This window comes from Balaenoptera acutorostrata, chromosome 15, assembly GCF_949987535.1.
Source record: "Balaenoptera acutorostrata chromosome 15, mBalAcu1.1, whole genome shotgun sequence".
In the NCBI taxonomy this organism is placed as follows: Eukaryota; Metazoa; Chordata; class Mammalia; order Artiodactyla; family Balaenopteridae; genus Balaenoptera; species Balaenoptera acutorostrata.
The window spans coordinates 17,712,638-17,730,390 of record NC_080078.1 but is presented as its reverse complement, the minus strand read 5'-3'; the positions used below and the strand labels follow the sequence as shown (position 1 = coordinate 17,730,390).

General features: G+C 46.0%; 1 protein-coding gene across 2 annotated transcripts in view; it reads left to right on the top strand.

The window, feature by feature from the left end:
• The window catches only part of KATNIP (katanin interacting protein), a 194,929-nt gene that overhangs the window by 81,472 nt on the left and 95,704 nt on the right, over positions 1 to 17,753 (top strand). For both annotated transcript variants that reach the window (XM_057528396.1, XM_057528397.1), the window contains exon 7: positions 12,054 to 12,321. In XM_057528396.1, coding sequence (XP_057384379.1) covers positions 12,054 to 12,321 — 268 coding nt within the window. The remainder of the gene's footprint in view (positions 1 to 12,053; positions 12,322 to 17,753) is intronic.

Genomic DNA, 17,753 nt, shown 5'->3' with positions numbered 1-17,753 from the left:
ATTAGAAAAGATTCAAACAATTAAGAAGTAAACTGAGTAAAATAGGAAAAACTCTCTCTACCACCCAGACAAACCAGGCCCAGCTTTCAGTTCTATTGAGCATGCATACTTTATTTATTTTGTCATTCATTCACTCATTCATTTACTGTTTTCTATTTCAGTTCATTTCTGCTTTTATCTTGATTCCTTCCATAAACTTTTTTGTTTAATTTATTGCTTTGATTCTCCCCCCACCACCATCCCATAACCTGGCTTCTTACTTTAAATGCTTAATTACCTTATTTTCAGTCTTGTTTTCTAATACAGCAATTTTAAGCCTATAAATTTTCCTCTGAATACTGCTCTGTCCTTATCTCACAAATTTTGTGTGTATGTAATGTTTTCATTGTCATTTACTTCTTTTGGTTTGTGATTTTAGGGATTTTTTTCTCTTTATTTAGAAGAGTTTTACAAATGTTCTAAGTAGAGAGTTTTTGTCTAGCTTTCTGTGTTAATTTCTAATTTTACTACATTATGGTTAGAGATTGGTCTGTTTGATTTCTGTTGTTTTGGAAGTTTTTGAGACTTTGTGGTCTACCAGATAATTTTTATGAATGCTCTATGGTATTTCAAAAGAATAATCATTCTCTTTTTGGTATAAAGTTCTCAGTATATCTATTAAAGCAAGCTATTAATTATGTTATTTAACCAGGCAATTATGTATGTCCCAGTATAGTCCCAGACCACCTATATCGGAATCACTTTGGCTTCTTATTAAAAACGTAAATTCTCATACCCCATTCAAAGATATAGAGCTGGGTTTACAGGGGGCATGGAGTGCTCAGAATCTGCATTTTTAATAGGACTCCCAGAAAATTCTTATGCTCATTAGCAAACCACTGCAATAGAGCCCTAATTAATTTTTGTCTGTTTAATCTGGGTGATTTCTGTGAACTTATCAATATTCCCTTATATTTCTCTGTTTTTGCTTTATACATTTCAAATCTGTCATTGTGTACATATAGAGTCAAGATATTTTCTGACCGGTTGTTTAATCCATATGAATATATCAGTATCATTCTCTTTGTCCCATTTAAAGTGCTAGGTGGGCCTTTTCAGTCTAAAGGCTTATGTCTTTCTTTAGCATTGGAAAATGTTCATTTATTATTGTTGTTATTATTTTCCATTGTTTCTGTTCTATCCTCTGGATCTTCTCTTGGACAAATGTTGGCCCAGATCTTCAAGTCTCTTAATTTTTCTTTCATATTTTTCTTTTTGTCTTTTTATACTGTGTCGAATGTGAAATTGTTTGGCTTGAATTTCTAGCACATTTAACTTGTCACCTTCTAGCTCTTTCTGTACTTAGTTTATCTTTTTCAAAATGTTAATGATAAAATTAAAACTTGAGATCTCTAGCTGTTTCTTTTTCATGGCTGAAATGTCCTCTTAAATCTCTCCAGGGATATTAATTTTCAGGATTCTAAAGTCTTCCTCTGCTTATTCTATTAACTCTCTTTCATTGGGTGTTTGTTCTTTTGTTAATTAAATTTTGTGCCAATCTTCAGAGTTTTGGTTTTCCCAAATGTTTGGTCATTCTCAGTTGTCTGCTCATCTTTGTATTTGAGAATCCTACTTCTTCTGCCTGTTCTATTTAATATAACCTGACCTTGATGTTGGTTGGGGCACAACATGCTCCTGGAGGCTGTGTGCCTTAGCTCCTCTTCCAGGTATGGGAACTCCTAGTCTACTTCGGGGAAAACGACCTCCTGGAGCATTGCCCACAACCAAGCATCAGCCTGTGTGCACTTAATACAGCTGGGGAGGGGCCAGCAGCCCTAAAAGCAGCCCCCAGTGAATGCCCCAGGGCTTCCTCTCACTCCACCTTGACTCTGGACTCAGCTACACACACACACACACACACACACACACACACACACACACACACACACACACACAATTCCTTGTATGGAAAATTTTACTGCCCTTGTTTTGGTCCATAGTTTCCTCTGCTTTTACTGCTTCATAGATGTGATCTCTGCTTTCTTGCCTTTCAGGAATTCCTCAAAATTTCTAGTGATCCAGCAGCATTCTGTGATGTTTGGTCTCTATCCTGCCATCCCTATCCGATTTCCTTCTCTTGATCTTTCAGCCACCCTCCCACCCCTGCTCTGGACAGGCTCAGGTGAGGCCTCCACAGCACACTGATGCCACAGGGTTTGCCCAGGGCCTCATAGCCAGGAAATGGTACCTTTCTGCTTCCCGAGTCTGTGCTCTTTCTCTTATATCACTCCACTCCTTAAGACAAGGATGGCTTTTTTCTTCATAATAATGGACATTTGAGACTGAACTCTAGGGGGCTTCATAAATAAATTTGGCTTTGAATGAAAATCAGTGAAAGAAAATCCAAGGTTGAAAGGGGGCAGTAAGAAAGTAGCAGAAAACCAAAAACATCGCACAGGTACTTGAAGCTCAGATAAAACTCATACTTTCCTAGCCACAGTTCCATCAGAATTGATGTAGGGAAATGTGATTTAAAAAATACACAGCGTGGACCCTATAGTTAGAGCTCAAGTCACTTTATTCTGGGAAGTTTGTGATCTAGATGCCACCAGGCTTGAGGTGTGGACTGGTAAGCCTCAAATGTGGGTTCTTGACACTCGTTATATTTGTAATTTCTTATGGAATGGCTGTCTTTGTTGCCAGATTATAAATTCCATGAGAACAGGGACTCTGTCTTATTCATCACTCTATCCCTAGCACTTAGCAATCAGACCTGCTTATGGGGACACATATATTCAACAATAAATGAATGAATGAAAAGAAGGACAGATTAGTTAATTAACCCCTCATTGCAGGGTAAAAATCATTTCTGGGTCAGGCAGTTTAATATATGTAAAATGGCTCATGTAAGGCAATAGGAGTTGGTGGGAATTATTGCAACTAACAGTGCATGCAAATTCCACTTTTATAAAATTGCCAATCAAATGAGGACATCATTGGGGGTTCGCTGCATGTCCATGACCTCTACCGCAGAGACTGCTGCTTCCTCTTGAGGACTCAAAGTATCCAGTGTGGCTTCATGGGCTAAACATCTGATACTCTTGTAGGCAGTGTCAATAGGGTCTGAGAGATAGAAAAGAATATGCTGTCATCTCAATGTTAAATTTTCTGTAAAAACTAGACCTCTGTTAGAGCAATCACGAAACACTAATTCATAGCTATTATCTCATTGCATCCCTTCCACAAACTTGTCAGGTTGTCAGGGAACATTTTCCCACATGAGAGGTGGGGGCTTGAGGCTCAGAGACTTGCCTGGGGACACAGGACGGCTGGAGTCGGGCCTGGAACCCACACCCAGAACTTAGACCAAGCTGTTCCCTTTTCTAAGTGGAGTTAGAGGTTTAATGCTTCATCCACTAACACCGAACACATGCTTTAACACATTTAGTGGCCTCATGGCAGCTTTGTGTCGAAAGCTCTTACGGGCAGGTGTCATCAATTTCGTGTAAGCCAATGGGTGATCACAGAGCACCTGACTTTCATCTCGCTCTAGAGACCACTGGCTTCCAATGCATTGATGCCAGGCAGGGAATAAACGTGGGCACGGAATGAAAAACCTGGACTTTGGAGTCAGACAGTCCTTCATCCAAACCCTGGCTCTGCCCTTGCTGGCCACATGAGCTGGGGCTGCCATTTAAGTGCCCTGAACCTGTAAGATAAGGATACCTACACACAGGGGTGGTGGGAGGCTGCAGGGAGACGAGGTGTGTAGAGGGGTTAGCCTGGTGCCTAATATGTAGCAAAAGCTTTGTAATCGGCAGCTGCTGCCATTGTTGATATTACAGTTGTGGTTGCTATTGTTGCAGACATTTCATGTGCTATGGTGACCCGGTTTTGCTCTTTTCCTAGCCCAGCAGAAAAGAGGAAGATCAGGCATGTACGGCACTAATCCACTGACCATGACACCTCGGCTGCGTTTTAGTCACTGGTCCAGCATCCTTCCTTCCCTTGCCTCCTCCCTGGCTCTCTAGCAAGAAGGCCAATTTGTATACAGTCCCATCATCTGCTCCCCACCTGTGGTATTTGCAGCCTGGCCTTCGTGAAGAAGGCTTTCTGTTGAAAGGGCTTGAACTGAACATTTTAAGGGCTGAGCATTGAAACTGCATATAACAGGGTTTTAAAGCAAAGCTATAAAGTAAGTTTTCACAGAGCTTTTTCTGGATGACAGCTTCAAAGCAACTGGTAGATGCCCTAGCAGGGTATCCCTTTGAAGTATCGGCAGGTTGGCTTTCAAAGCGACCAACCCAAGGTCCTCATCTTTCCAGGTGGAAAGGATTTCAACAGCTTTCTCGAGGGAATGTGGCTACTTAGTTCATCTCCCCTTTGCCCCTGGAACAGATGGTTTTAGATCACGTGGGCATTATAAGGGCCTAGGTTCTTAAAGTGTGCTCACCCAGTGTAAGCAAATGTATTATTTCCCTCTGTGAACAAGATAGCAGTAATGCAGAATCTAGGCTTCTTTTACATATATATTTACTATATATATTTATAGTAAATACAATTATGGCATTTAAATTTGCATTAATTTGCCAGAAGCAAAACCAAATTGAAACAGAATTATTGAAATTCAGATTTCTTTATCACAAGAGAGATTTCTTAAAACATCCCATCCGTCTAATAAACTATGAACAAAATATTAAGAGGTCGGAGTTGCCATTTTTTAAAACCCTGTTGTTTCCATTTAAGATGGATATGAATTGACTAATCTGCTATGGAAAATGAGGCCAGGGTGCACCCACACTGCCTGCCCTCTTCTGGCTTTTGTGAGCTTAGCTAAGAGCTTAGGTTTAGAACATTACATTTTGGTCCATAACCCCGATACGCACAATTGTCTAATACAGTTGACCCTTAAATAACACGGGTTTGAACTGCATGGGTCCACTTGTACGTGGGGTTTTTGTCAATAAATATAGTTCCTGTATTTTCATTTTACAGATCTTTAAGTATGGGGAAAAGTTTGTGTTCGGTTAGAGATCACAATATGCGAAATCAAAAGAACTAGGGTGTGAGTCCTCTTCTCTCCAGACTGCTTCAGCTTCCTGCCCTTGGGTGAGCCATTTATCAGTTCCTTTGCTTTTGAGGCAGGGACAGCAGTACATGGATCTTCGACTGCATGGGGGGCAGGGCCCCAGTCCCCGTGTTGTTCGAGGGTCACTTGTATTTCTTTAGTCTCTAAGCGTCTTCAGTGTTCACCATTAGACCTTTTATCGTAGGGTCTCCTGGTCTGCGTTCTTTATTTTGATTTTACTTTTCATTGTTTGGATTTTGTCCTCTGGAGGTTTTTTCTGAGAAGGACTTATGGGTGCTATATTTATATTACCGGATTGTCTCCCTGTTGAGATTGGTTGGTTGTTACTTTTAAATCTGGACCCCTTGAGTGGATACAGTAAGTTAGAAGCGGCTCCATCATCTCCCTCTTTTGGGGACAAGATGTGTTCCCAGGCTAGAGATCAGTGACCATCAGACAACTGGCCGTTCAGGGTCCTCCACACCACTGTTGCTACCACTCCTACATGGAATTTATTTATTTTCAGGAGTAAGGATTTAAACGTAAATGTAAATACCTGATTTTTTTCTATTTATAAAATGGAAAACATGCTTATAATAAAAAATTAAGTAAAACAAAGCAGAAAACAAAGTCCCCATCATGCCACCCCAGAGAGAATATTGTTAAGAGTTTGATGTTTCCAGACTTTTTGTATGCCTATATGTATACATACTAATATAATATTTTTTTTAAAAATCCGGTTTATACTATATGTACATTTTCCAACATGCTTCTCTTTACTTAAGCATATATCTTGTTGTCTTTCTGAATAAGTGCATGAGACCTACCTGATTCTCTGTAAGGGTTGCCTGGGGCTCCGTCAACGCCTGCTCTATTAGTAATTTAACCCATCTCTTACTAATGAACATGCAGGTCATTCTCTTTTGTAAATGATGCCTCAACGATCTTTGCATACTTAAGAATGAAGGGTAAATTCCTAGAAGGGCTGGGGTGAAGGGTATGCACATTGTTAATTTCTAGTCAGCCATTTCTGTCATCTCGGCCTCCAAAATACATCTCAAAATGCATCTCTTGTCCCCACCTCTGCTTCCACCTTCCTCTTTACCTGCTACCGCAGGTGCAGCTGTCTGCTGTCTGTCCTGTTTCCATCCTGGCCCCGCCTCTCAAAATCCACTTGGTATCCAAGAGCCATAGTGATCTTTATTTTATTTTATTTTTTTTTAATATTGATTGATTGATTGATTGATTGCTGTGTTGGGTCTTCGTTTCTGTGCGAGGGCTTTCTCTAGTTGCGGCAAGCGGGGGCCACTCTTCATCGCGGTGCGCTGGCCTCTCACTATCGCGGCCTCTCTTGTTGCGGAGCACAGGCTCCAGACGCGCAGGCTCAGTAATTGTGGCTTACGGGCCTAGTTGCTCCGCGGCATGTGGGATCTTCCCAGACCAGGGCTCTAACCCGTGTCCCCTGCATTGGCAGGCAGATTCTCAACCACTGCGCCACCAGGGAAGCCCCATAGTGATCTTTAAAAACAGAAATCAGATAATGTTGTATTTCTGCTTAGCACCCTTCGTGACCTCTCATGGTACATCAAAGAAAATCCAGGGCTTCCCTGGTGGCGCATTGGTTGAGAGGCTGCCTGCCAATGCAGGGGACACGGGTTCGAGCCCTGGTCTGGGAAGATCCCACATGCCGCAGAGTGGCTGGGCCCGTGAGCCACAACTGCTGAGCCTGCGCGTCTGGAGCCTGTGCTCCGCAAGAAGAGAGGCCGCGATAGTGAGAGGTCCGCGCACCGCGATAGTGAGAGGTTCGCGCACCGCGATGAAGAGGAGGTCCGCGCACCGCGATGAAGAGTGGCGCCCGCTTGCCGCAACTGGAGAACGCCCTCGCACAGAGACGAAGACCCAACACAGCCATAAATAAATAAATAAATAAATAAATAAATAAATATTAAAAAAAAAAAAAAAAAAAGAAAATCCAGACTCTGCTCTGAGGCCTACAAGGCACTGCCCCTGTGACCCCCTTCCTGCTCCCCGCCCTCCCCTCCCAGTGTGTTTGGTACCCGCTGCCCTCCAGCCATTGCTGCCTCCAGGCTTTTGCCTCTGCTGTTCCTCCTGACACACCTTGTGCCCCAGACATTCACTGGGCGTTTCTTTACCACCCAGCATTCCCTGACCAGCTTTCAACAGGGCTGCCCTCAGCCCACTCACTCTTGGTTCCATCATCCAGGCAGGCTCTTTCCTTCCCAGTCCTGGCCACATCTGAAATGCCCCTGATTCTTTTTCTTTATGCACTGATTGCCCGAGGCTTCGCCATCTTACTCCCCACCATGACCTCAGCCCTCAACGAAGCGTCTGTAGCACACCTGCGTGTGTGAATAAATGAATGATAATAGTTGCCGCATCTTCTTCCCCATTGGTTGGACCACAAAAGTGGGTCTGTTTTACACTTGGAGAGTCTAGAAGGAGCAGGGAGCAGTGGCTGAGGGCACACGTCACGACTCTGCCACTTAATCACTGTGACGGGTCGGACCAGCTTAAAGGCTCTAGGCCTCAGTCCTCTGACTTGTGGGGACTCCAGAAATTCAGTCTCTTAAAACATGGGGCCACCACAAGGTGAAGGTAATGAAGAGGCTGGAGGGAACCTGCTCAGCTGACCGTGGGTTCTAGAATCCTAATGCCCCATCCAGCTATTTCCTGGAACTGGCAGTGGGTGGTAGCTCCACTCGGCCTTAGACATCAGTGGGGAGGATTCTGGGCCCTGGGACTGACCAAGATTTCCTGGACAGTCACAGCAGTCTCCCATCCTGGAATCTCCCAGTTTAGCTGGCATCCATTTAATCATTTTTTTTCCACCGTGACTGGGTGAGAATACCAGGTTTGCCCACTGTTTTCTCACCTAGCCTTGCCTCCACCCCTGCAGAACAGAGAACTGAAGATGACCCCATCTGAGATGGGTGGGGTGGACCAAGAACCGGAACCAACTGCTTATCCTGCTGTAACAGGAGTTCACGTTATCATCAAAGCAAGTTTCACTCCACCCATCTATCTTGCAGGGTTATTGTGAGGATCAAATGAGGGAGGGAGTTGAAAATGTTTTGTAAAGTACAGAACATTATTCCGCTGTAAAGGATTACTAGCTTTACAGTCACTGCAGTTGCTGTTAAACAGCAGGCCACCCAGGAACTCAAGTTTCCCCACGGAGGAGCAGTAAATCTGTTCGCCCTCCAACTGCCGACCACAGTCAGACTGTGAAGACATGAGCCATGACTTCAGTCTGGCTTCCGTGAAGGTTGCATGGATCATGTCAATACACTCAACTAGAAGACCTTGCTATGATCTTTTGAAATGCCATTGGTGAATACGTGCTCACTTTAATGTAGGGTTTTTCACTCACACCACTATTGACATTTGCCCAGATAATTCTTTGTTGTGGGAACTGCCCTGTACATTCTAGGATGTTTAGCAGCATGCCTGGCCTCCACCTACCAGATGCCACTAGCACTCCTTTCCCCCAGTTCTGACCAAAAACATCTCCAAATAATTGCCAAATGTCCCCAGGAGAGGGGGACAAAATCATCCCCAGTTCACACCACTACTTTAATAAAACAATTCAGTGAGGTTGGGATTTGTTAACCCATTTTTATGGATGGCAAAATGCAGATCAGAGAAGTTAAGTAACTTTCTAAGAGTCACATCACTAATGCCACCGCCAAGGCAGGTGGGTGCTCTCCACCCCTGCTTACAGCTTCTACCCAATCACTGACATAAATTAGTCATTCAGCACATATTTGTGAAGCATCTACTATGTGCCAGGCAGTGTTCTATTTGCTCAATAAATATCACTGATACTTGATATTGGGCAGGGTGGGAGGGAGAGAGCTATAAAAGATAGATAGCTATATTAGTTTCCTGGGGAATTCCCTGGTGGTCCAATGGTTAAGACTCAGTGCTTCCACTGCCAGGGGCCTGGGTTCAATCCCTGGTCAGGGAACTAAGATCCCACAAGCTGTGAAGCATGTCTAAAAACAAAAAAAAGTTTCTTATTGCTGCCATGACAACTTACCACAAACTTAGTGGTTTATCTTACAGTTCTGGGGCTCAGAAATCCAAATTCAGTTTCATTGGTCTAAAATCAAGATGTCAGCAGACCTGTGTTCCTTCTAGAGGCTCTAGAGGAGAATCCGTTTCCTTGCCTTTTCCAACTTCTAGAGGCCACCTACATTCCTTGGCTTGTGCCCTTTCCTCCTTCAAGGCCAGCAGGGTAGCATCTTTTCTCCTGCCTAACCTCTGCTTCCACCCTTATATCTTGTCTTTCTGATGCTGATCTTCCTGCCTCCCTCTTAGAAGGACCCTTGTGATTACATAGGCCTCTCTAGATATCCAAGATAATATCCCCCATCTCAAGATCGTTAATCACATCTGCAAGGTCCCTTTGCCATGTAATATCCACCATCCAAGGTGATTAGAACATGGACATCTTTGGGGCCCACAGCAGTCTGCTCTTGGGTCCCCAAAGATTCATGTCCCCCTCACATGCAAAATATTTCCATCCCATCCCAAGTTTCCCAAAAGTCTCAACCCCTTACAGTAGCAACTTAAGTGCAAAATATCATTTAAGTCTCATCTGCTCAAAACTCCCAAAGCTCATTATCTATATCTAAATTAGGAGGGGTGAATCTATGGGTATTACTCATCTTAGGGCAAAATTTCTCTCCCTCTTTGAACTTTTAAAACTAGAAAACAAGTTATCTGCTCCCAAATACAGTGGTGGGTCAGGCACAGGATAACAGTTATAGACATTCCCATTACAATAGACAGAAAATTAAAGGGAAAAAGGAGTCACCAAAACCAAGCAAGTTTGAAATCCAACTGGGCAAACTCCATTAGGTTTCAAGGCACAGGAATAATTCTCTGTGGCTCAGGATTCCGCCCTCTGGGCCCATGGCTCCACCCTGGGAGTCATTCTTCCTCTTTCATGAAGGGTAGCATGTGTTTGCACCTACGAAGTTTTATTAACCTGTTTCCTGCCTGTAGAATTTTGGGAGCCTGTCAGCTTTCTTTAATTTTGTCCTTTCTCTCTCCCACGGAGTTCAAGCTGGCAGTGTTTCTGCTGGTATAACAGTCTCAAAAACCATGTGAGTCTCCTCTGTATGTCTCTAGGATTCACTCCATTAGACAAGAGGCTCCTCCACAAACCTTTCCTGGATAATCCCATCTCTATTCCTGGCTTCTGTTGAGATGTCTAAGGGGATTCATGAGTCACATGTCTAATCTCTTCAAAGAGCCCTCAGTGTGATTGAATACTCTAAACCAGCGGTCCCCAACCTTTTTGGCACCAGGAACCGTTTCATGGAAGGCAATTTTTCCATGGACAGGAGTGGGGTGATGGTTCAGGCAGTCATGTGAGCAATGGGGAGCGGCAGATGAAGCTTCGCTCGCCGGCCTGCTGCTCACCTCCGCTGCTCACCTCACCTAACAGGCCGCGGACCGGTACTGGTCCATGGACCAGGGGTTGGGGACCGCTGCTCTAAACTGTAGATCCCTCTGAGGTTTTGGCAAAAGGTTGTCCAGCCACACCCTTCGTTTTTTTCTCCAGAGCACGCTTTCCTGGCTTTTTCATGCTTTTTTTTTTTTTTTTAGCATCTTTTGTAGTAGGCTGAGAGCTTCCCAAATCATCAACTCCCAGTTCTTTGTACTTAACGGTTCTCTCAGTCTGTCCCTTTCCTCTAGCATTTTACTCTAAGCAGCAAGAAGGAACCAGACTGTATCTTTAACACTTTGCTTGGAACTCTCTTGAGCTAAATATCCAAGTTCATCATTTACAAGTTCCTCTTACCGTATAACTGTAGGACACAGTTTGGCTAAGATTCTGCTGCCACATAACAGGATTTTCTGTCCTCTAGTTCCCAATAACATGTTCCTTATTTCCTGAGCCCTCACCAGCAGCACCTTTGATGTCCATATTTCTATCACTGGGCTTTTTAGGATGACTTCCCTAAGATGATCAAAGTTTTCTATGTGGTGCGTCTCACTTGTACATGAGCCCTCACTAATTCAGTGGATCCAGGAATAAGGACTTGGACATCTTTGGGGAATCATTATTCAGCCTACCACACAACTATTAAGTTTATGGTCAACTGTAAACTTGATTGCTTCTCATGCTCTCACAACTATGTTAGTTACTACAAGGGCTACAGGGATAGCATAGCTAGGCTAACCAAAGATACTGGTTTCCCCAGACAGTCCAGTGTACACTTTCGTCCCAGTGTAAATGTAGTAGTGCCTTTATTCCCCTTCCAAAGTATCCTGGGGACTTCCCTGGTGGTGCAGTGGTTAAGAATCCGCCTGCCAACGCAGGGGACACGGGTTCGAGCCCTGGTCCGGGAAGATCCCACATGCCGTGGAGCAGCTAAGCCCGTGCGCCACAACTACTGAGCCTGTGCTCTAGAGCCCGCGAGTCACAACTGCTGAGCCCGTGAGCCACAACTACTGGAGCCCGCGTGCCTAGAGCCCGTGCTCCGCAACAAGAGAAGCCACCACAATGAGAAGCCCGCACACCGCAACAAAGAGTAGCCCCCGCTCTCCGCTTTCCACGAGTAGAGAAAAGCCCGCGTGCAGAAACAAAGACCCAATGCAGCCAAAAATAAATAAATAAATTCAAAATATCATTTTCTGATCACTGTAAGTATAGCTTAATGCTTGGTCTTAAGATTGTAAATCTACAATCTCTTAGAGACAGAAGACGTATGAAAAAATTTGCAAGCAGCTACAGGAAACCACAATTAGTACTATAAAACTAAACTCTGCTCCATCCAGAGGAGAGTTTCTCATTTGTCCCTGCCCCTTTGTTTTCTCATCCTCAAAGCGAGGATAACACATGGGTTGAGATGGTTTTGGTAAATGTTAGTTTCATGGGAATAGTTCTTTGATTCTAATGATCTATTTTCAAAAGAGTTTTTCCTCAAAGGAACATATTTCATTTTTCACTTCTCTTCTTGACTTTTGGCAGGAGCTAAGAAAAAGCCTGGAACTTAGTGTCAATCTACAAAGGAAAGAAGAGGATGGTTCCAGTGATGAGTATGACTCTATCGAAGAAGATGTACTCTCTGAGCCGGAGCCTGAGGACCAGGTGCTGCTGGGCCGTCCTAGAGATGACTCCCCTCTTCCCAGTGGGGACTCAGTGCAGAAGGATGTTTCCGAGGACCAGGGGACAGAAGGACGCCCTCCCCAGGGCCCAGACACCCTCGTAGTGCTGGAATTTAATCCAGCTTCCAAAAGTAAGCTCTGTCTTATGCGGCATTTCTTTGCCTTTGATGTCTCTGGATCTAATAATAGGACTTAAATTTCCAGTGGTACTTTGAATTCAGCTTTGGGTAGACCATCTCACAGGCCGGGGTATATATCAGTCAGGTCTCTGCTGATTGCAAGAGGTGAAGGCTCCCAAAAGCTTACAGATGACCCTGAAATTCCAGATGGTAAATGTCTGGCAGATAGTTGTAGGGGGCTGTCCTGTGTGCATCGTAGGAAGTTTACCAGCATCTATGCGGCAACTGGCTAGTGAAACTGACTTGAGCAAAAGGGACTATTTATTGACTTGGATAACTAAGGAGTCCAGGGCTGCAGTAGGACTCATTTCTGTTCCCCTCCCCTCCCCTTCCCTTCTTCCTTTTCTCCCTCTTCTCTCTTCCTTCTTTTGTCTTGGCACCATTCTCACGTGGGCTTTCCACATATAGACACAGAATTGAGACACTGGCTTTGTAACTCCATCAGAAAGTGGATTTCTCTTCCTAAAAGCTCCAGCAAAAGTCCCAGACTTGGCTCTCGAACCCACGTGGGGTCACATCTCTGAACTAGTCACTGTGGCTCTGATTGGCCAGGTCCGACCAACAGGACTGGGGGTGTGGTTATCGCCACCCAAACCACATGGACGGAGATAGTAGTTTCCAAAGGAAAATTAAGGTGAATCTAAAGGAGAAGGAAAGCAGCTGGGCACCAACAGCAATTGTCCAGTGGAGAGGGTTTTTCAGAAATCACCCTAGAAGGTAGAGTCAACAGAACAATTGGTGGGTGGCAGGGAGGGTTACGGTTAGGGCATTCTCCCCAAAGCTGGAGGTGCCGTATTTCCTGAACCAAATACCAAGACCAACCAATGGGGAAGCATGGGTGAACCTAAGGAAAGAGAAATGAGGGAATGTTTGAAATCAGGCAGTGAGTATATTCGCCTGCCCAGGCTGCCATAACAAAGTACACAGACCAGGGGTGGCATCAACAGCCACGGAAATGTAATTTTTTTCACAGTTCTGTAGGCTAGAAGTCCAAGATCAGGGCTTCGGCAAGCTTGGTGTCTTCTGAGGCCTCTCTCCTTGGCTTGCAGATGGCCGCCTTCTCCCTGTGTCCTCACATGGTCTTCCCTCTGTGTGTCCCTGTGTCCTAATCTCCTCTTCTTATAAGGACACCAGTCATGTCGGCTTAACGCCCACTCTCAAGGCCTCATTTTACCTTAACTACCTCTCTAGTGACCCTATCTCCAAATACAGCCACATTCTGAGGTACTGGGGGTTAGGACTTGAACCTATGAGTCTTGGGGGGACATAATAATAGGCAGCTCTGGAAAATCTACACCCCACGGTTGACGTCTCCAGCGAAGAGAACATTTGTCCCTCCGACATGCTCTCACCTCCTTGCTGGGCTGTTCCCTCCACCTAGATCACCACATTTCCTTTCCTCTCCACTCTGACCCATGAAACCTGGCTCCCTGCTTTTTCCTCGAGACTCAGCTCAGAGGTTGCTTCCTCCAGGAAGCCTTCTTGGCACTCCCAGCCTGGCCAGCTAGGTCGGTGCCTGCTCTGCTCCTGTAGCATCATCAGGACACTAGTCTCAATGCCCGCAGTTGCCTTTCTCTCCCTCCGGCCTGTGAGCTCTGCCAGGGCACAGGCCAGCTCTTCCCCTCTGTTGCATCCCCAGCTTGCAGCCTTCACCTGGCACATTCAAGCCAGTCGGGAAACCGTTAAAATAAATGAAGGACTATGCCCACCTGCTAAAGCGTCTGGTGGTCACGGCAATGAACATACCCTTCTGACTGAGACCCACTGGGGCTGCATCATTGCTGTGGATTGTGTTTCCTCCAAAGGGAAGGGAAGTGTTGTGAGGGGGTTGACTGGGCCCCTGCCCTGGAAACGGGGGTGTGGCGGGGACGGAGGTGGGAGTGGGTATGACAGTCACTTCCGGGTGTGGAGGACCAGGCCACAGAAGGGGAGCAATTGAACCCCAGGCAGTTTAAGAGTGATACTGGGCATAAAACTGAAGGAGAGAACTTCACTTTCTTGCCATTTTACATTTTTTAACAATTAGATTGCTCGGCAGGCCCCGAGTTGACCCTGGTGATGTCTGCTGCAGGCGGCGGGTGCCCAGTCTGCAGTACACGAGGGCGGCACGAACGCCCCCTACCGCCGCTCTCAGCCGCCCCTTTCATCTGCAGCCCCTGGCTGGCTTCTCAGCCCCAGCAGGAGACAGGCTCCCACCAAGGGGAGCAAGAAGGAGGCTGAGGGGCCTGTTACAAGGTCTCCCCAGACCCCAGCATGGGATTGGAGTTCTGAGATAATCCTGAGTGTTTACTCAAGAACAGTCAGCAGTAACCTGAAAAGATATGCTTGGTTCTGGGCAGTTCATTCATGCACTGGGCACGCATCATGCCCCAGGCCCTGTGCTGGGACAAGATGGGTCCGCTCATTCTACGTCATTTAATCCTAGCAGGGAAAACAGACAATAAGCACATAACTACATAAATAATAATTGCCAACACTTACTGAGTTGTTATTAATATGAGCCAAGAGCTACTCCAAGGGCTTTACATATAGTCCCTCATTAAATCCTCACCCGCACATTAAATCTCAACCCCGAGGAAAGTCCTGTCGTTGTACTTGTTTTACAGAGGGGAAACTGAAGCACAGAGAGGTCAAATAACTTGCCCAAGGTCACACAGCTAGGAACGGGCAGAGTGGAATTGAATCTGCAGCAGTCTGAGCCCAGAGCCTGCACTCTTAATCTTTAGGCTAAATAAATAAACCAGATGAAGTTACAAAGTGATAATTGGGCTTTGAGGAGCCAGTAAGTAACCCCACCCTGCTCTGCTTTCCCTTCTAAATTGTGAGACAAATGAGAAATGATCATGGATGGAAGGTCAGCAAATGATTACCTCTCCAACTGAAAGTACTGCCCCTCTGCAGTAGACTGACCCCTGACCCCAGATGTTGGCAAAGCTGGACCGCTGATGGCATCAGCATGGTGGAAGGGGCCCATGTGACCTGACGGCACCCTCCCACCCCACCCCAGCCCATAGAAGAGGGAAGAAGGAGGGCCTGGGCTGAGCCCCGATGGCTTCCTGCCCCCACTCTCTCCCATCCCATTTGTCCTCCTTGTGAGCTAAGGGGCAGTGAATGAGCGGCACAGAGAAAGGCAGAAGTTATTTTTCTATTAATTGGACAGGGGAGGGCTGGGTCATGGGTTAAGAATTCAGGGAGGAGGAGAGAATGGTACCCTGATGGTCTTGACAGTTGTGAAGATTATAAAACAGGACACTGGTTGGGCGTTGGGGGTCAGCGAAGGATGCTAGTAACTGGGATGGTCAGAAAAGGCTTCTCAGAGGAGGTGATGTTTAAGCTGGGACAGGAATGAGGAAGAGAAAGCAGCCATGGCAACAGCATTCCAGGTCCAGGGATCAGCAAGCACAAAGGGCTTGGAGAGGGAAAGAGCTTGGTGTACCCAAGTACAGAGAAAGGGCCAGTATGGCTGCAGCCGAGTGAGTTGGGGCCAAGGGTGGGGGGAGGGTGGTACAAAATGAGTGAACCCAGGCCACTTTCCATGAAGACCTGATGGTTTTAGGATCGCACCACGAGTCTGGGTCCTTTGGTGCCCTAAGAAATATCCTTGTATAGACTTTTTTTTTAATTGTTTCTGTGTTTCTGTTTTAATTAATTAATTAATTTATTTATTTTTGCTGAGTTGGGTCTTCGTTTCTATGCAAGGGCTTTCTCCAGTTGCGGCGAGTGGGGGCCACTCTTCATCGCGGTGCGCGGGCCTCTCACTGTCACGGCCTCTCGTTGTGGAGCACTGCTCCAGACGCGCAGGCTCAGTAGTTGTGGCACACGGGCCCAGTTGCTCCGCGGCATGTGGGATCTTCCCAGACCAGGGCTCGAACCCGTGTCCCCTGCGTCGGCAGGCAGACTCTCAACCACTGTGCCACCAGGGAAGCCCCCTTGTATAGACTTTTGATGGCCAAGGCAGACCTCCACCAGAGTTACTGAAGGGCAGTCTTAAGGAGAGGAGGGAGCCAGGAGACAGGGAATAAAGTGGTTAAGGGCAGGGCTCTGAGCCAGGCAGGCCTGGTCAAATCCTGATTCCCTCACTTCCTAGCTCTGTGATGTTGGACAAACGACTTGAACCTCAGAGCCTTACTCTGCAATAGTATGTATTAGTTTTCTACTGCTGCTATAAAAAATTAGCCCAAACTTGGTGGCTTGAAACAATACCAACTTATTATCTTATAGTTCTGTGGGTCAGAAGTTTGACATGAGTCTCACTGAGCTAAAATCACAGTGTCAGCAAGGCTGTGTTCCTTATGGAAGCTCTAGGGGAAAATGTGTTTCCTTGCCTTTTCCAGCTTCTAGAGGCTGTCACATACCTTGGCTCCTGGCCGCCTTCCAAGCTGGCAACGTTGCATCTCTCTGTGCTTTTCTTCTATAGTGACGTCTCCCTTTGATCTTGCTCTTCTGCAGCACTTTTCCACCTGTGTGCTGCACACACACATGTGTTTTATTGTGGCAAAATATACATAACGTAAAATTTACCGTCTTCACCATTTTTAAGAGCACAATTTGGTGTCACGAAGTACACTCACATTGTTGTGTAACCATCACCACTATCTATCACCAGAAGTTTTTCATCATCCCAAACTGAAACTCTGTCCCTCTTCCACTTTTAAGAACCCTTGTGATTACCTTGGGTCCAGCGGAATAATCCAAAATAACCTCCCTAGTTTAAGGTCAGCTGATGAGCACAGTTAATTCCCCTTTGCCTTGTAGCCTAACACATGCACAGCTTCTGAGAATTAGGATGTGGCCATTTTTGAGGTCCATTGTTCTACCTACCCTCCACCCACTAGGATGGCTGGGGAAACACATGAGACAGTGTGTGCCAAGGACCTGCCCCAGTGCCTGGGCACTCAGGAGGCTGAACTGAATACATGCTGGCTGTCGTTCTTACCATCATCAGCATATTTTCAGCACTTAGACAGCCAATCTCCGTTTGGGCATTGGCCCCTCTCCATTCTTTGTCTTGTCCCATTGGACATGGTGGCTTCTCGCTCACACACAGGTCTGCCCTTGGGCCCTGGATGTCAGGCCAACCAGGGAGCAGCCACTTGAGAAAGTGTAGAGGAACACGTGTCCTTTGCAGAGTCAAAGGGGGATGGCAGAGAGGTTAGTGCAAGTCGGACAGACCCCACACTCATCCCCAACATCTTCCCTGAGCTCCCAAGAATCCCATAGCGCCCTTGATTCCGGGGCTTCCCTCCTTTGGGCCACCACAGGCCCCAGAATTTCCTCTGAATTTGAGCAGACACTTCCGAGGTTTTCTGCCTTCCCAGACTGGAGGTTCCCAAGTCCAGGGACCTAACTCTTCTCCCTGCTTTTTTTCTTTATTCCATTTAGCC